At 56.6% G+C, this 27218-nt stretch overlaps 1 protein-coding gene across 1 annotated transcript; it reads left to right on the forward strand.

Annotated features, from left to right (window-relative positions):
• Nucleotides 1–150: 150 nt before the first annotated feature.
• On the forward strand, nucleotides 151–26302 carry MRC2 (mannose receptor C-type 2). The gene is made up of 30 exons (XM_068996379.1): nucleotides 151–316; nucleotides 11103–11501; nucleotides 11769–11942; nucleotides 12132–12296; nucleotides 12455–12568; nucleotides 13258–13401; nucleotides 13852–14040; nucleotides 14769–14923; nucleotides 15176–15283; nucleotides 17552–17667; nucleotides 17787–17935; nucleotides 18052–18269; nucleotides 18491–18633; nucleotides 19047–19149; nucleotides 19238–19376; nucleotides 19622–19657; nucleotides 20134–20294; nucleotides 20602–20669; nucleotides 20951–21051; nucleotides 21153–21298; nucleotides 21687–21801; nucleotides 21882–22045; nucleotides 22258–22366; nucleotides 22827–23065; nucleotides 23152–23320; nucleotides 23496–23645; nucleotides 23921–24040; nucleotides 24527–24706; nucleotides 25112–25138; nucleotides 26009–26302. The coding sequence occupies exons 1-30, from the start codon at nucleotides 202–204 to the stop codon at nucleotides 26227–26229; spliced, it is 4437 nt and encodes a 1478-aa protein (XP_068852480.1). The 5' UTR covers nucleotides 151–201; the 3' UTR covers nucleotides 26230–26302.
• Nucleotides 26303–27218: the final 916 nt, after the last annotated feature.

Below are 27218 nucleotides of genomic sequence, written 5' to 3' on the forward strand. Positions count from 1 at the left end.
CCGGCGCGCACGCTTCGTTTTTTTTCTTATTTTATTTTGTAACATTTTATTTTCCCCCTTCTTTCCCTCCCTCTCCCGCTCGCGTCCCTCCTCCTCCTCCTCCTCCTCCTCCCCCTCCCCCCGCCGCCCTCCCCGTCCCCGGCCCGGCAGGAGCGGCAGGAGCGGCCCGAGCGGAGCGGAGCGGAGCGTGCAGCGCCGGGGATGGGGCGCGGCTCGGCGGGACCGCGGCCCGACTGCTCCCCGCTGTGCCCCCCCCTCCGCGGCCCCCTCTGCTGCCTGCTCGGGCTCCAGCTGGTGCTCGGCGCTGCGCACCCAGGTGGGACCGCGTTCTCCCTCCCTCCACTTTCCCGACTTTTATTGTCGGAGGGAAAAGGGGGGGGGCGAGGAGCCAAACCACGTCGAGGAGCCCCCCGGCCGGGCTCCCCCGGGGGAGGGGGCGGCGGGACCCCGGCGGCGGCGCGCAGGGCGGGGAGGGGGGAGCGTCTCGTTCTAACGCCGATCACATCGCTGTGGCTTATTTCATCGCGGAATGTTTTATTTGCTTTTACTACGGTTCGTTTTACTTCATCCCTCTCCGGTCGCGGTGCATTCCGCCGCGTTTTGTTTTGTCCAGTTTGGTCGCGCCGTGTTTTCTTCCCGTTCCGCCGCGTTTTCACTCCCTTTTATCACTCTTGAGTTTAACCCCCCGCGCCGAGCGGCCACGCAGCGCCGGCCGAGGCCGGCGGAAACGCTTCCGCGGCCGCGGGGGGCCAGGGGGGCTCCTGGGCCGGGGGGCGGCCGCCAGCCTGCTGCGCTCCGCAGCCCCGCTCCGGCCCTTTGTCTCTCCGGGGTGGGCAGCTCGTGGAGCCGGAGGTCGGGAAGGGGCCGAAGGGGTTTGTTGGAGCTTTCCTCCCTCTCCCATCCTGACCCCTCCTCCCCTCTCCCGACGTGTTAATCTTATGAAGAAGTGGCCCCCTGGATCGGGGCCCGAGTGGGTATTTGCAAACTTTTTTTTTTTTTTTTTTGTAACTTCTCACGATAAAGTCAACGGGTTGTTTTTTATCTTTTTCTAACCTTCTGAAGGCACCATGAGCCAGACACTGGAGGCTCCTCTGGACGGCCCCTGAAACTGCCGTTTGAGACCTTTTTTATCCCAGAATAGTCTAGCCTAGAGCTAAGGAGCTGCTTTTCGGGCTTCCTTGAATTATTTTGGCCATATTGATAAAACTTTAAAAATTTAAAGAAAAGCAGAATTGGCTACTTTTCCCTGAAAATAACAACTGTAAGCCCTTGGCCTATTTTATTAGAGCACATTTAGCAAATCCAAAGCAGATTTGGAAGTGGCAGCATAGGAACACCCTGATCCCCTGCCCCCACCTCCCCTTGCCCCCTCCTTTCCCCTCTCCCCCCAGTCTCGCAGTGCCTGGGGCTGAGCCGCCTTGCTCAAGTGGCAAACATGGAGTCGTGGACACGATGACAGTGGGCAGCAATTCCATGCCAAGCAAGGGATCAGTTCTGGGATGAGAGGAGAAACTGCTTGGCTGGGAGATGGAGAAAGTAGGAAGCGATGGAAAAGGAGACCCCTGTAGCCTGGGGCATTTGGAAGAGTGGTCAGGGTTTGCTGCTGTTTGTAGACATCTCAGCTGGACTTTCCACAGCTGAATTCCTGCTAGACCTCCCCATAATTTACTTGAGGGCCATGAATTCCTCCTTCTGTGGGTTTTAAGGGGGTTATTTAATTTCAGCAAGGTTTTGCTACCTTTACAGGCTGATTCTGGCTGTTTCATCCCAAAAAATGTCAGTGGGATCCAGGTCTGGCAGTCCTGAGGACAGAGGCGCCTCTGTCCCGGCTGTGAGGCGGGAGTGCAGTGGAAGCCGACCCCATGCCGGGCCTGGGTGAGGAACAAGGCAGCTTTCAGTGGCCGCCAGCCCGCAGGGCCGTGTCACTCGTGCCTCGCTGGTGCTGAGCACCCTCAGCTCTTTCTCCTCCCCATCCCCACTTTCGGCTGCTCCTGCCCTGCATCAGTCCTGGTTCGGACCTGATGGATGAAGGGGACAGAGGATGGTGCCAATGGAGGTGCCACATCCAGGATCCCCCAGCACCAGGCTGGTTTGCAGCTCAGACAGGATCCTCGCTGGGAGTTTGGGATCAGGATGGAGTAGTCCCAGAGTCCCTTGTTTGCAAGGACACTTTCAGTGGGGGCTGGCCCAGCAGACAGCATTTCTTCCCCTGGGGAGCTTTTGCTTCCTTGAGAGGTTTGTGCCAAACCCTCACCTCTGGGGCAGTCAGAAAGATGGAGCAGAGCTCTTGGCAGGAGGTTTGGGGCTCCTTGCTGTGATATCTCCTCCAGCTGACCCATCTGCGCAGCGTGTGGGCACCCACGTGCCTTCCCAGGGAAACTGAGGCAGCAGCTCCCATCCTGCCACAGCTGCAGGCGGGACAAGGTCCTTGTGTCAGTACTGGGACTTGGTGCTGGATCAACTTCCCATCTCTCCAGTGCTCAGTGTAGGTCCTGCCATGTCAGCTGTGGGGAAAGAGAGAACGCAGAAGGGACCTGGAAAGAATTTACAGCCTGTAGAGCAAACAGAGAGCAGCCTTTGCATGAATTTCCCCCCCATTTTCCTCTTTCCAATGGAAGTAACTTGTTGCATGGCAAATGCAGCCCCAAAAATTATATCTCGATCTTCTTCAGACTGTTTGGGAGCAGGAAAAGGGGTCAGAAGTGTTAGCTTTCCTGCTGGAGCTGGGCAGGGCACAAGAGACAGTGAAGACCTCACCTCCACAGCGTCTGCAGCCACAGCAGCCGCTGGGACGTGGCAGCAGGGCTGGGGATGGTGCTTGCGCAAGAATGACAAGAGTGAAAAGAGATTTCATTTAACCTGCAAAACTGTCCCCTTCCCCTAAAGCTACCCAGCTGGTGTGGGGACCCCAGGAGGTTTCCCATGGGGAGGTGCTCCTTGCCGGCACGTGCGAAGGCGTTTTCAGGCGTGAGGTCCTGGTGATGGTTAAAGCCACGTTGCAGATTTTTATCCCTGGCTTTATTTTCTCTCTGGCTGGATTTTGCACCTTTCCCTGCAGGCAGAGGCACTGTCCTTAAGTATTACTTCTTTAAGTATTTTCCAAAGAAACATTTTGCCCCAAAATCAAAGCAAATGTGTGCTGAGGGTGTGTAATCCCTCTGTACTAAATCATCTTTTCCAGATGATAAATCCATCACAAGAGGCTCTGGTCCCATGGCCTCGGTGGGTGCTCAGAGCAGGGAAGGGAAGGCTTTAGTCCAGTTCTGCCAGAGGTCCCAGTGTTACTCGCTGGATCATGATGCCCTGCTCAGGTCCATGAATGCAGCTGGATCTTGGGTGGGAGTGGGTGTGGGGGCAGCCCTCCCCCCCACTCCAGCCCATCCCAAGCCAGCATTTCCTGAAGGGTTTTTTAAGCAATTTGTAAAATTTGGTTCTTCACGTGCAGTGAGGAGCAGGATTTTAATTAATCTGAACTGTGCACAGCTCGCAGAGCATCGACATTTTTCTCATTCCTAAGATTGCTTGGAGCCCAAAAGAGACCCACACAGATGCTGTTGTTTTTAAAGAACCCATCTTTAATTTCCTAAGGACTAGAAAGTGATTAGTGGATTGACTTGCAAATTCCTGGGATCACTCTTTGGTGTAGGAGCGAAGGTTTGGCTGTTGCACAGGGCACAGGGTATTTTCCAGTATCATCTCCATCCCTTTGCTCAGTCCTGCACTGCACCTCGTGCTGTCGCAATAGGGACTTATGTGGGATTTTCCATGTAAAACAGCCTTGTTTGCAGGATGGTGCAGAGGTGGAATGGACAGATGGAGCTTTTCCCATTCCTCCACCAGAATCCAGACACGGCATCTTGGGGCTCTGCAGTAATGGCCCCATTTGTAATGGCCATGCCATGCAGTAATGTCTGGCCTGGGAGTGCTGGGCATGAGGAAGGCGAAGGGCACCCAGTGGGAAGTTTCATGGTAAATATCATTTTAATTGAGAAAAAAATGTGGGACACCAGAAGTTGCCCCTGGTGTTGCGAATGTGCTTGGGTTTGGTGAACAGGGGGGTGGGTCCCTGTCCAGAGACAGTGATACCACTGCTCAGGGAAGTAACATTAGGAGTGGTGCTGGAGAAACAAAGGAGGAGAAATCTATGGATCTTTCATCATTTTGGGGGGAGTTTCTTTAGTAGTTTTGAAAAATTTGATAAGTCTTCAGCCAACTGTGCTGGAAGTACCCTGTCTACAAGGATGTGTCAGGGCTGCCCTGCACATCACATCACACCACTGGCCAGTTTGCTGGCCAGGGAGTCTGGGGTGCTGGTGGGTGAGGGAGTGGGGACGATCAGAGGAGCTGGGGCCAGAGCAGTGCTCAGGGGTGAGTGTTTGGCCACTGTGTGTCCTGGGGGGGAGCCTTCGCCTCTTGGTGGGTCCATTGCACTCCTCCATCCTGGATGGAGCCCGTTCAATGGATGGTGCTGCCTTCATCTCCCTACATTCCTGGGGAGTTAGAACCTCTTGGGTGAATGCAGCTGCTGCAGGGCTGGAGCCTGGGCCAAGTCTGGGGGGAAATTGGGGAAAATTTCCATCCTTCTATCCTTTGCTGAGTACCAGAGGGCAGATTCTGGGACTCTCATCTCCCTTGTGGCCACTGCTGTGGTGAGTCCCTTGGGCTGCCCAGGGACAAGCATCCCTTCTGGAATGCATTCATTCATCTATGTCCCAAGCAGGATGCTGGGAGAATGGGCTTCTTAATGTCTGCAGAGAGGCTGAAGTGAAGTATGTGGCCCCTTTCCAAAACCTTTGTGAGGCAACAGGAGTGAGCAGGGTGGTAGGTAGCCGTCATCTTCACAGCCAAGTAAGGAGCTTATCTCATACAGCTCCCACCATATAAACAGCAGCTTCTCTCTGGCTGCTGTGCCAGCCAAGAGGAGTTTCTCAGCTCCAAGTGCACATCCTGCTGCTCCATACCCCCAACCGGACCATCCGAAGCTTCACTTTCTTTGTAGCAAGAGGTCCTTAACTCCCTGAGGTCTGTTTTTAAAAAACAAAACAACAACCACCCTCTTTTATTCTGGAGCTTGGCTTGGAACATCCAGAGCTGCTTCTGGCAAGTCTGGCCCCAGCTGAGCCCCAGGGTTGTGCTGGGCTGGGTGAGTCTTTGGGATGTTGGGCATCATTGCTCATTTGCTTCAAACTTCTAATTTAGGAGCATCAGGGGTGGGAGTTGTGTCTCCTCTCAGCTCTGGAGCAGACGGGACCAGTGCCCTTCCTGAGCCAGATGTGTCCTGGGGCTGCCAGTATGGCTGCATTTCCTTCCCTTTTATTTTTTTAGTCTGAAGTTCCTCTCTAAGGAGTTGCATCGCAGTTACCGATGCCAAAAGCAGCTGTGGGGGAGGTAGAGCCGTGATGTCTGTCCCGCAGGCTGGGAATGCTCTCGTGTCCTGTGATCACTGGCAGCAGGGATGCTCTAACTCTGCTGTTGGGAGCTCCCATAGACACAGCTGATGCTTTTAGCACTGTTTCCCATTCCTAGCTCACAGAAGGATGTACAGGCTCCTTCCTTGGGCCAAAAATTGATGCTCTTCATGGCAATGATTTTGTTTTTTGCTCTTCTCCACACCAAGACCGTAAGGATGGCATGAGCCATGCCTGGACTGACTGCTTGAGCTGGGCTTTGCTGGGAACTTCTCTCCATGAAGGGGATTTTCCTCCAGAGGAATAATTTGTCCAGTAATATGAAATTCAAGATGGAGTTGGGGCTTTTCTGTGACCCTGCTCTATCCCTCAGCAGAGCTGGCTGGGCCTGGTCAGGGGTGCAGTCCTGGGGTCCTGCCCTCCCAAATGTCACTGGAAGGTGAATCGTTGGGCTGGTCTCCCCCCATTCCAGCAGTTCCCTCTCCTCCTCAGGGCTGTGCAAGCTGGGCCCAGCTGAGGCTCTGTCGGGTGAAACTCTCCTGTGTTCATGAGCAACGATTTTTGGTTCTTTGTAGAGTCCCAAAATGGCTTGGGTTGGAAGGGTCCTTAAAGACCCTGCCATGGGCAGGGACCCCTTCCACTATCCCAGGTTGCTCCAAGCGCCATCCAACCTGGCCCTGGAAACTTCCAGGGATGGGATAGTCACAGCTTCCCTGGACAACCTGTGCCAGGGCCACCCCACCCTCACAGGGAAGAATTTCTTCCCAATATGCCATTTAACCCTGCTCCAGCTTAAAGTCACTGTCCTGTCACTCCGGTCCCTTGTCCAAAGTCCCTCTCCAGCTCTCTTGGAGGCCCTTTAGGCACTGGAAGGGGCTCTAAGGTCTCCCTGGAGTCTTCTCTTCTCCAGGCTGAATATCCCCAGCTCTCCCAGCCTGACTGCATCTTTCTCGTCATCTTTTTCTGGGTATTTTTTTTATTCCAGGGGAATTCTTCTTCTCTGTTGTTGATCTTTCCCCCATACTTGGTGCATCCCCACCATGTTTATCATGAACGAGTTCCCACTTCCCACAGTTTTTCACCCATCGGTGCCGTGTGGGTTTCGGAGCCACTGCTCACCCTTGGGCTGCAAAAATGGGCTGAAAAGGTGGCAGTTTGGAGTAGGTGGCTTGGGGCTGCTGTGCCCTGTTTGCTGGTGGGTGAGACACATGTCATGAGGAGGTTCAGGCTGAACAGGGGTTCCTTTCTGCACCGTGTAAGGGAAGGGTGGGTTTCTTGCTGCAGGATGTTACAGGTAAAACTTTTTCCTGGGCTCCCAAATCCAAATGACGGTGTTAGCACAGGGGGCTGCAGCCCCTGAGGGAGCTCATGAGTCTCAGAGCACCAATGGAGCCCTGTTGCCTGGCATGGCTGGGGCACCTTGTGGGCTTCAAGGCTTTACCACCTTTACTGGGTGGTTTGGAGCAAACCATATCCACGGAGTGTCTGCAGCACAGGAACCTCTGAGAGGGATTGTCCCTGTGGCTCCAGGTGTGCTCAGCCTCCTGCACAAGCGACTTGGAGCTGTGTTTTTTGGGACATCCCACGTAAAGGGGAACCTTGAGTGAGAACAAGGGCAGGGAGCACCTTTGCCAGGGTGGCTACAGGACAGAGCTGAGTTCCAGAGGTTCATGAGGGGTTCTGGCATCACATGGTGCCATGGTCACCCTCACAGTGGAGCCAAAGAGGTGGCAGGGGCTGGCAGGGATGTGATAACCGAGCCTCACAGCGCTGACATGTTGGGGACATCATTTGTTGTCAGTTGTAATTGCAGCCAGAGTCCTGGAGCTGCTCCAGTCCAGGGTAACTGGGACCAGGGTTCAGCTGTAGCTTCAGTCCTTCATTGAATTTGCTCCCTGCATTTGTTGCTGGTGATGGGAGGGTGATATGCTATGGAGCAGGGATGCTCTGGGTGTCCTGTTGTGGGTGGCTGAGCTGGGATGTGTTTGGAGCTGGGTAGTGCCAAGGATGCCCATCCATGTCGTGCTGCAGGGCTTTCTCTGTCTACTGTCCTTGGAGACTCTCATCCGGTGCTGCCCACAGTCCCCAAAATTGCTGGTTTGTGAAGCTTTCCATATTTGCTTGGGGGTGGTAAAGCTGTTGTGGGAAGGGTTGAGCTGAGTTCCTTCAGTTCAGGCTTCCTGCTGGCCAAGAACTTGCTTTTTTGATTAAGAAAAAGAACCTGGAGCCAGCACAGGATGTAAAAGCTCCCTTAAGGGCTGCCCCAAAGGATGGCAGCTTCTCCATCCCTGCAGTGTTCAGCCACCAGTGCCAAGGCCAGTTTCTCCCACTGTGCTGGGGCACGAGCATCCCTGTATTTCCCACATGGGAGAGGAGAGTGTTTCTGCAGGCAGAGCCAGTGTCCTGCTTTCAGTACCAGCTCCCCCCATCCCCACCATCACACTGCCTTGTAGCACCAGCTGCTTTCCATGGTCCCACCAGTACGCTGAAGGCAGCATCCCAGTGGCTGCATGGCTGGGGAAGGCACCATCCTTGATGGAAGTGTGTGGAATTTTGCTTTGCTTTCACAACTGCTCCTCCTCAGAGGAGGAGCACAATGTGATGGATCAGAGATGCTGCCCTGCTCAATAGAGGGAGGATGCAGGAGGGAAAGACAGAGCATGCCAATCCCAGCTCTGGTTTGATTTTGGTGATTCCAGGCAGAGCATCCAGCAGGATTGCATTTTCCAGTGCTCTTTGTCCTGTACCAGAGGGCAGCTCCTCTTTAAGAAGGGTCTTCTGGTTTTGCCATGTTTCCATAACTGGAGGGCAGTTCGAAAGCTCTGCCTGTGTGATTTCAGGTCCACAGGTGGGTACCAAAACCTGAGGAACATCTCTAAAAGGAGTCAGCCATAGCTGTGCCATGGCTACTGAGGGCAGTGCAGGAGAGCGGGCCCTGGAAGGGATGGGGACATTCCCAGTCCCTCTGGAGCCACCTCCTGCAAGGATTGGTTTGCTCTGCAGAATACCAGCTTGGGAAAAGGGATTCATTGATCCAAACTTGCCTTTTCTCACCCAACTCTACATCTATCCTGGGGTCAGGAACGCTGAATGCTCCTTTCAGTGCCCAGGAGCCTATCCAAGCACCACTATGTCATAGACACCATGGACCCAGTCAACCCCAAATTCCATAAAAATAAGGGAAAGAAAGGTGTATTTTTGGTGAAGCACAGCTTTGCTGCCTTGTGTTGAACTCATGCGGATCGTCCCCCCAGCTCCTCTCCAGCAGCGCACAGCAAGTGGTTTTGCACAGGGAGAAGCTGCAAGAGCTCAGGGGCTGCCAAGGCTGAGCTGCTGCTGCTGGAGCTTTCCCATTCCTCCATGGCCCAGCAGACACTGGGGACACACTGCGTGGCCTCTCCTGCCTTCTTTGAGCCAAGGGGCTGAGCTGCTTGCAGCGTGCTGGGGCTGCCCAAATCCCGTAGCCTATAATTTCCTACCTCTGTCTCTTCTCTTTTTAGAGTAAAATGGTATCTTGTGCTTCTCTGGCCTCGGGCCTGTCCCTTCCAGTCTGGATGGCTTCCTTGAACGTGGTGCCACTGCAGGGCCACTGGTGAGTGTGGCCCTTGCATGGTGTTGCCAGCTTCAACGTGGCACTGAGCACCCTGACACCCATTCCTGAGCTGCTCCATGGCTATTCCAACCCGATACTAATTTTTTCTTGCAAGGCAGGGCTCACAGGTAACAGAGGAGGGTGTCCTGTTGCTGATGCTCCCTGTGGTGATGCTCATGGTAGAGCAGCTTTTTCTGTTCTAAGGAGCAAAGCAAGCACTGGTATTTGGCTCCTTGCAGAGGAGCCACTGTGGCATGAGGCTGTGCCCCAGGGAGGCCTCATCCTGCTCCAGTGGGTCACAACACTGATGCTGCATCATCCAAAACTGCTTGAAGACCACTGTGTCCCGGGTGCTGGAGGGGCTGCACTGCCCTCACTGTAGGTGGGAAGGGGAGAGCGATGGGCTGGGTGTGGCATGGGTGGTGCTGGCATGGGGAGAAGGTGCTTGGTGGGGGATGAGCTGGTCTCCCACTGTCCAGGTTGGGATCAGGCCAGTTCCAGCTGGAGAAACACTGGCAGCAGCTTAAGGAATCTGAGCTTCAGTTAGCCAGAATCAGCCCTGTCTGAATTTTTGCTTATTTCCTCACTTGCCATGATTTTTACAGTATTTTCAGTGAAATTAAATGTTTCCCTTAAATTAAGTAAAGCCCTGCAAACAAGCTTCACTCTTGTTTATTTGACATTATCACTGATGCCATATGGTCTGGGGAAGGGGCCTCTGACATAATTTCTGTCTTGGAGCTGGGTCGATGCTGGAACTCCCCCAAAAAATGGGGATGTCTGTCTTCCTCCATTTCTTTTTCCCTTTCGTACACAGGGCAGGGAAGTTCTGTGAGCCAAGATGTTTGTTGCTTGAATGTGCTGGAGCCGCCTGTAACAACAGAGCTGGGGCAGGTTGAAGTTGCGGGGAAATAGGAAATGAAAACCTATTCAGCCCAAAAAGTTCATACAATGGCAAAAAACCAAAGCAAACCAAAGCTAAATATAGTGGGGCCTATGAGTTCGCTTAGACTTCTGGTGAATGTTTGTGGTGGAAAAAAATGGGATGTTTTATTAAAAAAAAAGAACAACAAAAGTGGTGGTGTTGATGTGGTGCTTTGGGAAGCTTCTTGCTGGGGTCTTGGGGCAAGAAGAGGCAGTCAGAAGCCCTGAGGTGGCTTTTTAGCTTAGAAACATTAATTTGAAGAAATAAAGTGTCTTTTAAACACGACACATCAGCAGGAGCAGCATGTCCCAGCATAATGTCTGGGATTTACTGGTTTGTACAGGTTTTGGGATACAGTCACATGGTGGCGTGGCCCCCAGTGATGCTGGGGGTTAGGGAATTTCCTTGGGGATGCATGGTTGGCCTGTGGCAGCAGGCAGGACTGTGGGACACGTGTGGAATTGGGGTTGAGCTCGGCCTGTCTTCCCTCGTCGGCTGCACTTCTATCTGCTGGCAGCAATTCTGCTCACTTGGCTTCCACCTCCCAATGCCTGGGCTGGGATTCCAAAGGGTCCTGACGTGATATTTTGTGTTTGCTGAGGCTGGGGCTGTGCAGGCATTTTCCTTCACACAAGGGGAGACCTTCCTCAGCAGTTCCTCTTTGCTCTACAGTTTTAGCAGGTCCCCAAACACACATAGCAGTGACGGATGCGCTATCTCCCTGCTCTGTTTTTCTCCGCTCGGAGCAGATGGCCAGTGCCAAAGCCATTGGCTTCTCCAGCACTGGCATCGTTGCAATACCTGGAAATGCTGCAGCCAAGAGCTGCCCATGGGAGCTCAGTTTTGAACGGTTCTAATGATGTGATTAGAGTGGGCGAGCACTTTGCTCTGGCTCCGATGCCCAACAGCCACCCTTGGTGATGCCATGCTGGATACAGACACCCACTGGTGTCACTCTGCCCAGAGCCCATCACTGGGGGGATGGGCACTGGGGCAAACCCTGAGTCAATGCTGAAGGGAAGTGGTGGTCCCCAGCATCCTGGGTGCTGTGCCCAGGGATGCATCCCAAAACTTGCTTTGCACAGAGCCAGGATGTTCTGTCAGGGCTCCGGGCCATGCATGGCACATACTGAATTCCCGGCAATGCTTTCACCCTTTCCTTTTTTTCTCTCCCCAGACTCCAAAGTCTTCCTCATCTACAATACGGGCACGCAGGGCTGCTTGGAGACCAAGGACTCATTGGTGCGACTGGCCAAGGGCTGCAACGCCAGTGCCCCAGCCCAGCAGTGGAAATGGGTCTCCCGAAATCGCCTCTTCAATGTGGGGGCCATGCAGTGCCTGGGGGTGTCATGGCATGGGGCCAACGCCACGGCGGGGCTGCACCTCTTGGCCACCTACGAGTGCGACCGCGAGTCAGTCAACATGCGCTGGAGCTGCCGTGGGCTCGGGGAGCAGCTGTCACAGCATCTAGGTGCCCGCCTGGGCAATTCCTCCCTGGACAGGGGGGACCAGGCGCATGGCTCACAGTGGAGGACGTATGGCACTGAGGAGGATCTGTGTTCCATGCCCTACTCTGGTAACACCTCCTTGGGCATTAGTGTAACCCAAACCATCCCCAAAACGTGAGCTGAGGCTGTGGTGCTGCAGCAGTCGGGTCCTGCCTGGGAAGCTCAGTCCCAGCTTGCTGGGGCTATAGAACCAGGCAGGATCAGAGCGATGGGGCGTGGGCAGCCTCTGGGCACCCCATAACCCCCCACACTGGGCCAACCCACACCCCTCACCCCACATCTCCCTCTGGCTCCCATAGACACATCCTCAAGCAAGGGCTCCTCTTTTCCCTCAGAGATTTACACCATCCAGGGCAACTCCCATGGGAAGCCCTGCACCATCCCCTTCAAGTATGACAACCAGTGGTTTCACGAGTGCACCAGCACAGGGCGAGAGGACGGGCACCTCTGGTGTGCCACCACCCAGGACTATGGCAAGGACGAGCGGTGGGGCTTCTGCCCCATAAAGAGTAAGTAGGGGCACACATCTCGTGGGGAAAAGCAAAAACCCAATGTCAATCCCTCTTGGGGACTTTTGGGCTTCTCCTCTCCCCCTGTGAGCAGTCTGCAGTGCCAGAGCAGCAAGTTATTGGGGTTTACTGGGTTACTGGGGGTTTCTTTGTGTCTGTGTTGGGTGCTCACCCTGCTCATCCCCACAGGCAATGACTGTGAGACCTTTTGGGACAAGGACCACCTCACCAACAGCTGCTACCAGTTCAACTTCCAGTCAACGCTGTCGTGGCGGGAGGCCTGGAATAGCTGTGAGCAGCAAGGGGCCAACCTGCTGAGCATCACAGAGATCCATGAGCAGACCTACATCAATGGTGAGATTCTGGCAGCCTGGCTGTGCACTCCTCATCTGGGGCAGAGCTGGCTGCACTGTGGGCATTGCCACTGCCAGTTTGCTCTGCCTGTCCCAAGTTTGGGAGGGTGACAAGCTGGGGACTGAGCTGGGCTTGGGGGACTGATTCTGCCCCTCCAGGGCTGCTGACTGGGTACAGCTCCACACTCTGGATTGGACTGAATGACCTGGACATCAATGGAGGCTGGCAGTGGTCAGACAACTCACCCCTCAAGTACCTCAACTGGGAGAGTGGTGAGACAGGGGAGGTTGTGGTGGTGATGGGGCCTGAGGAACACCCTGTGACCACCGGAGATGGCCCCATGGCAAGGGAGGTGGCCCAGGCTGCTGTAGGATATCCCCTTGCTGCATGAGGACAGAGAGCCCCAGGGGCCTGTGTAACAGCCTGGGACATCTGTGGAGCTGGAGCGGGGACACAGGGTACTGAGAGGGAATGAGCCCTCTGAAAGCACTTACTGACCTGTGGATAACCTCGGCTGACATTCCTTGTTTGGCGGGTTGCTGCATCCCTGCTTAGTGCTGGAGTGTGGCTGAGAAGTGGTCCCCAGCTGCAGACACCCATCCCTAACCCTGGGGTGCTCAGAGGGAAGAGGGCCCATTGGTCATGCCTGGTGCCATCCCCCAAAGGCACTTGGAGGAATACAGTGATACCCTCGGAGGAGGTTTGAGGACAGGTGGGAGCAGTTCAGGTGTGGCACTTTGACCCCCTGACTGCTGTCGACCTTTCCAGGTAAAACAGTGACCCTTTGGGTTCTTGTGCATTGAGGTACTATAAAGAATCCTGGGCATGTTGGGGTCACATCTTCATCATGCAAAATAACAAAATAAAAGAGGTTTTACTGGTGTTGGGAGCAGGGAGAGCTGCATTGGTGGCTCTGTCCTGGCTCTTCAGTAGCCTGTCCCCTTCTCATCCCACTCCCCAGACCAGCCTGACAACCCCAGCGAGGAGAACTGCGGGGTGATCCGCACTGAGTCATCCGGGGGATGGCAGAACCGTGACTGTGGCATCGCCCTCCCCTACGTCTGCAAGAAGAAGCCCAATGCCACAGCTGATCCCTTCCTTACAGGTGATCAGGGGAGGACCAGCATCAGGCATGCGCAGCTCTGTATCCCATGGGGGTGTGCTCCTACCCCAGCATGGTCAGGGGATGCTGCCCATGTAGGTGCCCATGGTGTCCCCAGCTTGCTGCTGTCCTAGCTGTGCGGAGCAGGACTTGAGCTCCCTAGGTGGTAAGGGAGGGATGGAGAGCAGCAGGTCCCTGTGGTCCCCAGGGGAGGGGATGCTCTCTGCTCTGCTCTGCCCTCACTCCTCTGCAGATAGAAGGGATTTTGTTTTGTCCCTGGAGCTCTGAAGCTGCCATTCCCACACCTTGCACCGCCTGTTATATTTTGGCCGTGTTTCCCACTGCGGCTTTGGCTTGGTCTGATGAGCACCCACGGGACTGCAGTCCATTCCCTGCCAAGGAGAGGGCTGGAAAGCTGGGCAGGAGCACTCAGGCTGCCTTGTGTCCTGCCAGACTCGTGGTCGGAGGTGAGGGTGGACTGTGAGCCCAGCTGGCAGCCCTTCCAGTCCAACTGCTACCGGCTGGTCGGAGAGAAGAAGAGCTGGCAGGAGGCGAAGAAGACCTGCCTGCGGAGCGGGGGTGACCTGGTCAGCATCCACACCCTCTCTGAACTGGAATTTGTCACCAAGGAGATCAAGCAAGGTAAGGAGGACCTTGCTGTGCCAGCAGCCCCTTTCCTGTCTTGTGGGGTCCATGGAAAAGTCTCTGGATGTGCTGGAGGCTGCAGAGTTGACTTTGTGGCTGTGCAGGGAGCAGAGGTCCCAGGCTGGGAGGTGATGTGTTCCTTGGAGGAGTCCATAATCCGGGTGCATCCTCCATCCAGCAAATGTAAAAGCTGTTCCCAGAGCCTGCAGTGCTGAGTCAAAACTACACAGCTGCAGCTGGGAATGGTGCTAGTCCCAGCTGGTTAGTGTAGGAAAAGATGGGAAAACAATTCCTGCTGGACTTGCTGGAGGAGGCCAGCAAGGAGCCATAGGAGAGTGGAGGAAGGAGAGGAAATACTGCTGCACCCAGGCTGGGAGCAGACCGGGGTGTGTTGGAAGGGAATGGTTGAAAACCAGTAGCTCACTGGACCTGAGCCTGCAGATCTGGACTTTTACTCCCATACTGCTAGCCCCTTTCTGAAAGCTGCAGGCAGATGTCCCTGTGTTTCCCACTCTGGGGGTCCATCCTTGCAGGCAGGAGCTGCCCAACCCTGCCCTGCCCTCTCCTGCTCACTGGGACTGGGGGGTTAGAGCTGAGCCCTGAGTGGGTTTCAGCAGGTGCTGTGCAGAGACCGGTCCCATCGTGGGGGCTGAGGTCACCAGGGGGTTCTGCACAGGGTCAGCCAGGAGGAGGGAATTTCACTCCCTCCCTTCCTGTCCTGGCAGATGTGGAGGAGCTCTGGATTGGCCTAAATGACCTCAAGCTGCAGATGAACTTTGAGTGGTCGGACGGGACGCCCGTGAGGTTCACATACTGGCACCCCTTTGAGCCCAACAACTTCCGTGACAGCCTGGAGGACTGTGTAACCATCTGGGGACCGGTGAGAACCTGAAGGGGATGGGGGGTTATCCTGCACCTCTGCAGGGAGCACTGCAGCATCCTCATTGCTGAGGAAGGCATTCCTCAGGGAATGTCTCCATCTGGGTTCAACTGGGCTCATCTGAGCTGTTGGGATGGGAGGGATCCATCTCATCATCCGTGGGGATTTGGTGTAAGGAACGGAAGTGAAGGGGCTGGGACATCCCCCAGGCTGTCAGACAGGCTCACTGCCACTCCTCTTCCCGCCCTGCAGGAAGGGAGATGGAATGACAGCCCCTGCAACCAGACCCTGCCATCCATCTGCAAAAAGCCCGGTCGGGTGAGCCAGGAGAAGGAGGAGGATGACCATGGGTGCCGAAAGGTGAGGGGCACCTGGAGTGGCAGAGCCTCTGGCTGCTCTACAGCTCTGCCTGGTGCTCAAGGCTTCAGGGGGACCTTTCCCTAAAACCATTTTGGGGAACCCCTATGAGCAGCACCTGGAGCAGCTGGTCTGTGCCTGAGAGCTGCTGAGCTGGAGCACTCTGGCGCTGCTGAGCTCCTCGCTCCAGGCACCCATCAGGTGGCCTGGCAGCAGCAGGGATGTTCTTTTTCTTCCGTTGCCTCTCTTTGTGCCAGAACACAGGAGCATGTGGGAGCCTGGCAGGATGGAGGTGGCTTCCATCCCTATGCCTCGACAGGATGGCGGGTTGCCTCCTCCGGGCAGGGCGTGGGCATTTTGGGGACACCAAACCAGAAGATTCTCACTCAGTCCATGCTCTACCTCAGTTTCCCCAGCTGTCGCATAGGGCTGAAGCTGCCCCGTTCCCACGCTTCCTGGGAAGCGGTTTTTGTGGTTCTCTGCAAAGCCTCCAAGCACTGAATCTGGCAGCACTGTGGCTCTTGAACCTCTCCCAGCCTTTCAGAGCTGGCCAGTGCGCTTGCGCCCTGACTAGCAAGCAGCCGCTTTGGGCCAACTCCCAGAGGTGCTGCCGGACTCTTCCCATGTCCTTGCCCCTTTTCCAGCAGCTGCTTGGCTCTGCCAGAGCTCGGGGGAGCACAGCAGCCAATGCAGGAGAGCCATGCAGGAGAGCTGCCATGCAGAGCCAGATTTGAAGGCTGCCAGGCGAAGCTGGAGGAGCCCCAGTGTCAGCAGGTGCTGGGGATGAGACACTCGGTGGCAAAGTTCTGCTACCACGCATCTGTGTGTCCCCAAAGCGGTCCTGAGGACTCCCTATGCTGATTTAACTCCCTCCTGGCTCTCCAGCCAGTCTTATCCTGACCCTGGGTGCCCAACAGAGATGCACTGGGAAACAAACTGTGAGGGACAAATGAACCAATGCACCAATGCAAGGGACAAATGAACCAAGAAGCATCCTTCCTCTACTTTACTCATTCTCAATGAGGACTTTTGCCACCCGGAGGCAGAAGCTGGTGGAGAGGAGGCACATCTTGCTCAGGGGTTTGGTCCTATCCACTCCAGCCACTCCACTGGTTTTTCATGGTGGCTTTGCTGCTTTTCCCCCCCTTTAAAAGTCTCCTTCATTTCAGGAACAGCCTTAAAGGAAGCAATTAAGGATAGAGGTTTGGGCAATGGAAAAGGCAGAGCAGGAGAGGGATGTGTGGGCGCACTGGGACTGGGAGCTGGGGGCAACAGTTGGGGGTGGGGATCCTCTCCTGGCCCTCTTTCGGATCACAGGGACTTGCTCTGGTGCTCAGTGTGTGGGAGTGCATCCTCGGGGTGTTAGGGGTGCTGAGGCCGGGGCTGGCTGGGGACCCGTCTGGGGACATTGCACTGTCCCAGGACAGGCCCCTTTCTTGGCTGCTCAGCGGCAACCATGCTGCTCCAGAGGGACCCAGCTGATGGGTCTGTACCTGGATTTGCCAGCTTCAGAGAAAGGCTGTAGGAGCAGGAACTTGGGGAGAAAACTGGGATTTGGTTGTTTTCATTTCCTGAGGCTGCTCTCCTGCTTCCCTCCCCACTGTGCTGATGACACTGTGTATGGCACGTGCCCCCAGTGTCCTTCCGATGCTCGGGGGACCCGGGAGTAGAACTGTAGTGATGCTTCCCCTTCCAGGGGGTCCCTGAGCCTGGGGCCACTTGGCTCCTTGGCTGAGCCACTTCACCCTTGTGAAGGGTGTGTGTCCCCTCTCACGGATGAGCCCCCATGTCCCTTCCCACTCTGCCACCACCGCTGCCAGCCCCAGGGCCACCCTGCTCCCTGCTCTGGCAGAAAACAGGCACTATTGTGTCTCCAACTCCTGAGAGACTCCAATGTCAACAAGGCGGGGGATTAAAGCTGGCTGCAGTGGTACTCACTTTGGACTCAGCCCTGCGGCGTAAAGAGGAGGATTGTGTTCCCCTCCCTGCATCCCAGCCAGGGCCAGACGCTGGCAGGGAGAGCCGTTTCCCCAGCTTTGAAGCTGCCTGTGTGTTTGTTTTCCCTGAAGCCATGTCCTCTGGGACCAGGGGCTTGTTAGAAATTGAAGCTGAGCGGGGTCAAGCTGGGGCAGCTGGGGGCAGGAGACCTCCCAGGAGAAGGCAGAGGTGGTGGGGAACTTGGGATGTTGCTCTCGTGCCCTGGGATTGCTCCCATCCTTCTGGGGAGGTCCAGGTGGATGGTGGTGGATGTTCCCTGTCACCCATCTGCAGGGCTGGAAGTGGCACAGCCCCTCCTGCTTCTGGCTGGGCGAGGACCGTGTCCCCTACAGTGACGCCCGCAAGACGTGCTCCGACTACAGTTCCACACTGGTCACCATCACCAACAGGTCAGTGCCATGCCAGTGGTGGTGGGTTTACCCCATAACAAGTCCTGCAAGGTGGGGAGTGTTTTCCAAGGGCTTGGTGTCTCGGCTTGCTGCATTGCCCACGCTCACTGTCCCTCCAGGTTCGAACAGGCATATGTGAGCAGCCTCATCTATGGCTGGGATGGGGAGTATTTTTGGACAGCTCTGCAGGACATCAATGAGACAGGCGCATTCCGCTGGCTGAGCGGTGATGAGGTGATGTACACTCACTGGAACCGCAACCAGCCCGGTAAGGGATGGGGGTGGGATGGGGACTCCCCCTTCATGCAAGGCAGGACTGGCACTGCCCCCCAGCACGGTCCAACCCTAAGGCTGGCATCTTCCCTGCTCTCGTGAGCGCTCCAGGTTACAACAAGGGTGGCTGTGTGGCCCTGGCCACCGGCAGCTCCATGGGGCTGTGGGAGGTGAAGAACTGCAGCACCTTCAAGGCCAAGTACATCTGTCGCCAGAACCTGGGCACCCCAGTCAATCCTGAACTGCCCGGTCCTTTCCCCACACCCAGCCTCACTGCCACCTGCCCGCCAGGATGGAGCTCCGACCCCAAACTCCGTCACTGCTACAAGGTGAAGGGGGGTTGGACAGGTCGGTGTGGGGATGCACATGCCTCCCCAGTGCAGCAGGGTGAAGGGGCACATTTTGATGCTTGCAAGAGGCACCCCACAAGCCTGGCTGGGGCTGGATGGCAGCACTGTGCCCTGGGATGTGGCTGTCTGTGGGTGGGAACAGTGCTCTGCTCCTGTTCTGCTGCTGAGCCCCCCCATGCTGTGGGTTCTTCCTTTCCCAGGTGTTCAGCTTTGAAAAGCTGCAAGAGAAGAAGATGTGGATTGCTGCACAGGAATTCTGCCGGGAGCTGGGGGCCCAGCTGCTCAGCCTAGGCAGCTACGAGGAGGAGCACTTTGTCGCCAACACCCTCAACAAGATTTTTGGGTGAGAGGCTGGTGGCATCAATGTGTGTCCCACTGCCAGAGTGTACTTGCCATGAGCACACAGCCCTCTTGGTGCTCTGGCACATTTGAATGGATGGATGGATGGATGGATGGACGGATGGATTGATGAATCTCTCTGAGCACAGACTGATGTACAGAAGGTGCATCAGTTGGTGTGGCTGATGTGGGAGATGTGCAGGAAGTTCAGTGTAATTTGGGGATGGAGCTTGGATTTAAAGCAGCTCCAGCCCTGAGATGGCATGCCTGTTATCCCAGTTCCTGATGTCAGGTGTGTGGGGATGGCAGGCTTTGAAAACAAACAGAAAAAGCCCTGTATATATATTTGTATATAAATATGAACCCCTCTGGTTTGAAGGGGGTTGTGTACTCACCTGTCCCCCTGGCTCTCCACAGGGAGTCGGAGCCAGAGCTCCATGAGCAGCACTGGTTCTGGATCGGCCTGAACCGGCGGGACCCCGCTGGGGACCGGAGCTGGAGATGGAGCGACGGGCTGGGGGTGAGTCCAGGGGGTATTTGGGTTGTGGGAGGGACAAATCTGGTGCTGGTGGAAATGCCCAACACTGCCCATCTCTCTCAACCCCCAGTTTTTCTACCACAACTTTGACCGCAGTAACTATGATGACGATGACATCCGGAGCTGCGCGGTGCTGGATCTGGCCTCCCTGCAGTGGATGCCAATGCAGTGCGAAGCCCAGCTGGACTGGATCTGCAAACTGCCCAAAGGTACTGGGAAAGGGGTCCCCAAACCCATCAGCTTTGACTGACCTGGAGGAGCATGGGCTGTGGGGTGGTGGAATCCCTGGGAGGAGGGAGAGTGATTCCCAATTCAGGGACTGGGAGAGGTGCTGTCCCTTCTGGGGGAATTCAGGAGAGGCATCCTGCCGTTGTAGCCCACGGAGGGTTTGCGGAGAAGCATCCATGGGAGCATCCCAGCCTGCTCTGACAGCTTCTCCTTGCCCTTTCTCCAGGTGCTGATGTGAAGGAGCCGGAGATCGCAATCCAAGGTGCATTGGCCACAGCCTTTTGTCACAGTCACAGAATATTCTGAGTTGGACAGGACCCACAAGGACCATTGAGTCCAGCTCCTGGCCCTGCACCCCAAAAATCCCACCCTGCACTTGAGAGTGTTGTCCAACTGCTCCGTGAGCTCTGGCAGCCTTGGACCTGTAGTTACTGCGCTGGGGAGCCTGATCACCCTCTGGGGGAAGAACGTTTTCCTGATACCCAACCTTAACCTCTCCTGACTCAATGTCAGGTTGTGCATAGACTGCTTGATGTCCTCAATGGATATCTGCCACAATTTATCCAGAGGATGGATCCTGGGCAGGGTTGTGGAAGGGAGGGGAACCCAGGTATCCTGCTGCCACTCCACTGCAGGACAGGGACAAAAGCAAAGCAGCCCAAGAGGCAGGGACCAAGGGTCAGGGTGACCATGTCAGGAGTGTCACAGCCTCAGCATGACACCAGTCCCTGCCTACAGGCAGCAAAGAGTGGGTGAAGTACCAGGAGGCTGAGTACAAGTTCTTTGAGCACCACTCAACGTGGCTGCAGGCGCAGCGCATCTGCAGCTGGTTCCAGGCCGAGCTGACGTCAGTGCACAGCGAGGCCGAGCTGCGCTTCCTGGGCCAGAACCTGAAGAAGGTACCAAGGGGACAGGAACTTCCCAGGGCACCAGTGGGCTCTGCTGCCTTATGGGCTGCTCTTCCTTCTTTCACCCTTTTCTGAAGGGACAATATTTGGGGATGCTGGGCTTTGCTTGGGGTCATGATGGGCTTGTATGGTGGCTGGTCCTGATGCCTGGGGGTGGGTTTGGGGCTCAGCAAAGTGATGCTTTTTGCCTTGCTTTTGCAAGCTGGGGAAGGGTGTCTGTTCCCCATGGCAGCCTCAGTTGCCCCCAAAGACCCCCCAGTCCCTGAAGGGTACTGATATGTCCTCTCTGGGCACGCAGTTCTCCAGGGGCCAGGAGCAGCACTGGTGGATTGGGCTGCACACCTACGAGAATGACGGGAGGTTCAAGTAAGTCACAGACAGCCACCGTGTCCCTGGATGTCCCCCCACTACCGTCCCCATCACATCCCCACACCACTATGTCCCTGCATGTCCTTACACCACCATCCCCACCTCTCAGAGTGCCTGTGGCTCAGCAGCTGCATCTCGGGGGTCTCATCCTGGGCTGCTGGGCTGGAGGTTTCTCACCCAAGAGGGTCATGGTGGGACACGCTCCCAGTTAGGGCATTCAAGTGGTCCCATTCACCAAGTCACTGCTCAGCTTTGTGCTCCTCGTGATGCCGTTCCAGGTGGTCTGATGGGTCCCTCCTCAATTTTGTCTTTTGGGCACCGGGCAAGCCTCGGCCCATCAGCAAGGACAGGAAGTGTGTGTACATGACAGCCAGCCGAGGTGAGGGCAGGGCAGGGCAGGACTCCACATGAGGCTCTGAGGGGCTGGGGCGCTGGTACCGGTGCAGAGCGGCATCATGCCCAGCCTGTCTCTCCCCATAGAGGACTGGGGAGACCAGAAGTGTGTGACGGCGCTGCCTTACATCTGCAAGCGGAGCAACGGGACTGCTGTGAAGCCTTCCCTCCCTCCAGTACCTGCTGCCACGAGTGGGGGCTGTCCCCAAGGCTGGCTGCCCTTCCTCAGCAAGGTACCGCTGGAGGGAGAGGGGACAGCAGGATGATGGCTACTTCCTGGTGTTCCACCAGCCCTGCGGAGGCACTGAGGGGGTGGCTGCAAAGTGGCAGGATGGAGAGGGATGCCTGCACATGTTCTGTGGGGAGTGCTGGGGGATGCATTTACAGGGATGCTGGGAGAGATGTGGCGTGGGGTGGGGAAGGTGAGGTGTGTCCATAGGTTTGCCAGGAGAGATGTGGGAGGACCAGAGGGGTTGGGGAGTGGCAGACATGAGGGTGTGAAGGCAAAAAGGACCATTGGGCAGAATGGGGATGCAGAGGGTGCCTGGGTGGGGAGGGTGCAGGGCTCAGGGTTGGGGGCAGCTGCACCTCCTGGACCATCCTGTGCCCCTGGCTGTGCAGTGTTTTAGCTTCAATGGCCACAACAAAGGCGAAATAGTGAAGTGGCCAGAGGCGAAGCAGGTGTGCGAGAGTCAGGGTGCCGTCCTGGCCACCATTGCCAGCCCCCTGGAGCAGGGTAGGTCTCCTCTGCCCAACCACCCCACCCGAGTTCTACCTGCCAGGGGTGGTCCTCCGTGCCTCACCTGTTGCTTGCAGCCTTCATCACATCCATGCTGCCCAACATCTCCTTTGACCTTTGGATTGGCCTGCACGATGCTCAGAGGGAGTTCCAGTGGGTGGAGGGGGAGCCGCTGCGGCACGTGAGCTGGGCACCCGGAGAGCCCTCGGGCTGCAGCTCCTCTAGCCCCCGTGACAAGCCGGTAAGGGAGATTCCCCATAGCACCCCCATCCCCTGGGAAGGTCTCAGCCCCAGGCCCAGCCTTGGGAAAGGAAGGATTTAGCGGACTGGGGTGGTTCTCCAAGGGCAGTGCAGGATAAAGCGCTGTAGGGTGGGGGTTCCTGGCATGGGGATCTCCATGGTGTAAGATGACAGTGCTAAGGGCAGTGCTGACATTGTGGCTTGGCTGTGCAGACCAACTGTGTCGTGGTGTGGCACGGCTCACCCCCCGTCTTCACGGGACGCTGGGATGACCGGAGCTGCCTGGAGGAGAAGCATGGCTTTGTCTGCCAGCGGAGCATAGGTAGGAGGAGGAGGAGGGGACAGCCCCTGCTCTTTTGGCTGGGGATCTGCCACCCTTGTGCCCCATGCTGTGGTGGGACTGGGGAGCTTGGGGCGATGGGTTTAGCTTGGGGAGAGCTGGGAAGATAGGCTTAACTTGGGTGGGTGGGTCCCTGATCTCAGCCATTTATGGGACAGCCCCAAACCTGTGCACACCGGCCTGGCTCAGTGTGTCCTGCAGGGACATGCATCCTGGTGGACAGCTCCCAGGTGGGGATGGTTGTAGGGTATCACTGCTTGTCATCCCTGAGGATGTCCCTCTTCCCTCCCCAGTTGCACCAGGATGTCCCCAGGTGCAATCAGCACAACACTGCCAGGGACAGCCTGGCCTGGGTAGGGATGGACAAGGGGGTGACCTACCTGCAGGAGTAGATGCAGGAGTGTCCTCTGTGCCCTCTGACTGTGTCTCTTTGCTCCTCCAGACCCATCCCTGAGCCCTGCGCAGACACCATTCCCCCCTTCTCCTACCGGCACCCTCTTTTACCACAACAGCACTTACCGCATCCTGCAGAAACCCCTCAGGTGGCATGAGGCACTGCTGCTCTGCGAGACCCTCAATGCCACCCTGGCCACCATTCCCAACCCCTACAGCCAGGCCTTCCTCACGCAGGCTATCAGCAGCCTGCGGGCTCCGCTCTGGATTGGGTTGGCCAATGATGAGGTGAGGGAAGGGGGCAGGCACCTGGGGCACAGGTCCCCAGGGGGATCACAGCAGTCCCCAAGAATCTCCTCGCTGTGGTCTTCCAGGGAGGCCGGAGCTACTCGTGGCTGACGGAGGAGAACCTCATTTACACCAACTGGCAGGACGGGGAGCCCCAGCAGGCCACCGGCTGCTCCTACATGGACACGGACGGGAGCTGGCGCACAGCTGGCTGTGACACCAAGCTTCAGGGGGCCATCTGCCAGCTCCAAACAGGTGCTGGTCAGGGGGCCTGCAGTGGTCCAGGTGGGGTGTGACCAAGGGTTGGAGATGGAGCATCCCACTAGGGACCTTCTGGAGCATGTTCCTGTGGGTCTGGGTGCCCCAGTGTGCTGTGGGACCCTGACATACTGTGCCCCACCACACCTTTAATGTACCATGTACTCCTCAGGTCATCCCCGCATGCACAAGTGGAGCTACAGTGGCAGCTGTCCCAAATCGCTGGAGGACTCCTCCTGGATTCCCTTCCGGGACCACTGCTACACCTTCCACATGGAGATCACCCTCAGGCAGAAGGACGCCATGAGGAGGTGCCAGAAAGGTATGGGGGGCCTGGGGTGGTAAAGGAGGGAGATGCATTCTTGGAAATGGAAGAGAGTGGGATCCCCAGGATGTTTGTGGGTGCAGCAGATCCCTTTGTCCCTGTGTCTGTGTCCAGCCTTGGTCAGCCATCATCTCCTTGCTGTTCCATGTTAGGGTTCCCCAATCATCATGTGGTTCACAGGTAGGTCCTCAACTCTGTCCTCTTGGGCACTGCTGCTCCCTAGCTCAGTCCTCTCAGTTCTGGGCTCCTCCATGACAGTCTTCCCTCTGCAGTTGGCGGCACAGTGTTGTCCATCCAGGATGAAATGGAGAATGTCTTTGTGTGGGAGCATCTCCAGGCATACGAGGGCCTTTCCAAGGGGGCCTGGCTGGGCATGACCTTCAACCCCAAAGGTACAAAGGAAGGAATGAGGTTTGAGATACATCCCCAGGCACCTCCATGAATTCCCACCAAGTCTGCAGTGAGCAGAGGAAACCCTTGGTGGTGGCACCAGTGAGGGGGGCTCATGCCATAGTGTGACCAGGCTCACTAGTGTCTCAGGCCATGCTGGACATGCCATTTGTGACCTCCTCTGGCTTGGTGGGGTATGAAACCCAAAGCCTTCTCCAAGACACTGGAGCCTTCTGATTCAGGAAGGTGTGCTGTAGCCCCTGGTCCTCCCCGTCACACCTCCCCACCATAGAATCACAGAACGACGGGATCATTTGGGTTGGAAAAGATCTTAAAGCCATCCTGTCCCACCCCCTGCCATGGGCAGGGCCACCTTCCACTAGACCAGGTTGTCCAGAGCCTCATCACACCTCCTCGTACTTTCTGAACTGGGACAAAGGTGGGGTGTCCCCTTCAGCCTCCTCAAGCCTAATTTTCCCATTTCCCAGGTGGCACCTTGGTTTGGCATGACAACACTGCCGTGAACTACTCCAACTGGGGCCAGCACGACACGGGGCCCAGCATGCTTAGCCAGAACAGCTGCTATTGGATCCAGAGCAGCAACGGCGTGTGGCGCCTAGGCTCCTGCACAAACGTAACCATGGGGGTCATTTGCAAGATCCCCCGAGGTAGGGCTCCCTCTGCTGCCCAAGGCTCCTGGGCTGATGCAGGGTGAGCTGGGGGTCTGGGCAGGGTGCTGCACGGCAGAGCTGTCACAGTGGCAGCACCAACCACATGTTTCGGGTAATCCCAGTGCAGGGGATGGTATGGGTTAGTGTTGGGGTCTGCAGGTCCCCATTGGGCTCCATGATGGGCTGTGCATGTCGCAATGGCTGGGTCAGCTCCTTGGGGCAGGATGAGGCCAGCGGGGCAGTGGTGGAGCAGAGCCAGAGGACTGTCCTAGCTGTGCATCGCCCATTGCCTATGTGGTGCAGCACTGGGAGCAGTGCAGTGTATGGGTCCAGTGGTGCTGGTGGTGGGAAGATGGGAGGGTGTTGTGGCCGTGCACTCACCTGTCTGTGTTACCTTTGCAGTGGAGGAAAGCAGCTTTTCCAGGGCAGGTGAGTGGTACCATCAGCTTGGGCACAGTACTGGGACTGGAAACCAGGACTGTGCCGTAGCCGTAGCCCGGCTTGTGTAAATAACCAAAGGAGTGGGTTATGCGGGTGGGGAATGCCATTCCCAAGTGACTTTGGCCTTGAGTTAGAACTCCTCAGGAGCAGGAGCCATCCTTCCATGGAGGTGTGTGTCTTCCCAGCCGCTTGCCACTGTCCTTCCTGTGCCCACACTTCTTGGTCAGTCTGGGGGATGGCCACCATGTTTGCTGGTAGGATCCCAAAGATCCATCCCAGGCAGCTGATGAATATTCATACACATGGGAAAGACCCAGGGAGTCTACCCAGTCCCAGGAGCTCTGCCAAGGGCACAGGATGTGCCCAAAACACCAAAGCAGATTCACAGAGTCACAGAATACGCTGAGTTGGAAGGGACCCACAGGGATCATTGAGTCCAACTCTTAAGTGAATGACCATACGGGAATCAAATCCACCACCTTGGTGTTATTAGCATAATGCTCAACCAGCTGAGCCAATCTCATTCCATCCTGTCCTGTTCTGACCCACCACGGGGGAAACAGCACGGAAACAGGCTCCCCAGGGCAGTGGTCACGGCCCCAAGACTGCCAGAGCTCGAGAAGTGTTTGGTCAGCACTCTCAGGCACAGGGTGGGATTCTTGGGGTGTCCTGTGCAGGTCCAGGAGTTGGACTCGGTGGTCTTTGTGGGTTCCTTCCAACTCAGGACATTCTATGATTAAATGATCCTGCCCAAAAACCCGGGTCTGGCTAGAGCCCCACCAGCCCCAGCCTCTCCTGCAGGCTGAGGAAGGAACAGGAGCCATCTGTCTGCCTCTCAGCAGCCCTTCCTCCCTGCAGCTCTGCCGGAGAACACGACAGCCATCGCAGTGGTCGTGCTGTCGACACTGGCGCTGTGCGCCGTGCTGGGAGTTGTCATCTTCCTGTACAAGCGCCGACAGAGCGCGGAGCGCGGCGCCTTCGAGAGCGCTCGCTACAGTCGCACCACCTCCAACCCCAGTGAATCTGCCGAGAAGAACATCCTGGTGTCGGACATGGAGATGAACGAGCAGCAAGACTAACGGCAGAGGGGACGCTGGGGATGGGGACCTGGGGAGGGGGGAGGATGGAGAGCATCACACACGCTATCCCCACAGCGTGTGGGGCAGGGGTGGCAGTGGGACCGGTGTGGCAGGGCAGGGAGAGGGGCTTGGGTCAGGGTTGGGGTCCAGCCAGGTGGGCAAGAGGAGGGAGCCGGATCCCTCCTGCCCTGCATGTCACTGCCGTCACCTCTGGGCTTTTCCCCAGCTGCTGGGCATTTGCCTGCAGCAGCCGTGGAGGCAGTTTCAGGGCTAAAAAGTTTTGAGGGAAACTGCTGCACAAGTTTGAGAGCTTTCCAGCAGCATGAACAGGCTCCAAGACACCTTTGCCTTGGGAGAAGGCAAGCGCAGGCATTCAGGGCCCTGCAACAGGCTCTTCCCCCCCAGAAACGGAGCTGGTGTCCGAGAAGACATCATCCCAGGCAAGAGGTCTCTAAAGCCGATCTACCTCCCTTCTGTGTGCAGCAGCGCAGGCCCTGCCAGCTCCCAGCCCCACCACTGTGCAGCTCCTTCCCTCTCTTCAGCCTCATCCCCCACCTCCAGCAGAAAGCAGCAAAGACACTGTCCAAGCATGGAGCCTCTAGGATCAGCGACGGAATCCCCCTCTCCTCCCTGGCACATTCCTAGGGGTGTGTTGAGCCCCAGTGAGGCTGTGGTGGCTTCCCTGTTCTGGCAGACAGAGCTTGTCCCATTTTCTTTGGTGTGTGTGTCCTCCAGATAACTGCATGGGATAGCACCAGAGCAAACTGCTGGCCCAGCCCCTCTGGTGGGACCACCCTCAGCACCCCAGACCCACAGGAGTTGGGTGCCGAGGCAGGAGATGCTCCCAGAGAACCAAGGCCACCCTCTGTGCCTTGCCAGGAAGGGATGGTGTGGAGCTGGAGTCACTTGTCACTGGTGGCTTGTTGGGGCCAGAAGGCCAAGGATCAGTGCTGTAGGTTGGGGAGGATTTGGAATCTTTGTTGTTTTTG

Source organism: Aphelocoma coerulescens, chromosome 27 (genome assembly GCF_041296385.1).
Source record: "Aphelocoma coerulescens isolate FSJ_1873_10779 chromosome 27, UR_Acoe_1.0, whole genome shotgun sequence".
Taxonomy (NCBI): domain Eukaryota; kingdom Metazoa; phylum Chordata; class Aves; order Passeriformes; family Corvidae; genus Aphelocoma; species Aphelocoma coerulescens.

Bases quoted from the DNA above. Each gene is read 5' to 3' on its own strand.
- MRC2 (XM_068996379.1), top strand. From the start codon at position 202: ATGGGGCGCGGCTCGGCGGGACCGCGGCCCGACTGCTCCCCGCTGTGC. The intron at 21,052-21,152 runs GTGAGGGCAGGG...CTCTCCCCATAG, and splicing joins GTACATGACAGCCAGCCGAG to AGGACTGGGGAGACCAGAAG. The intron at 22,367-22,826 runs GTAGGAGGAGGA...TTGCTCCTCCAG, and splicing joins TGTCTGCCAGCGGAGCATAG to ACCCATCCCTGAGCCCTGCG.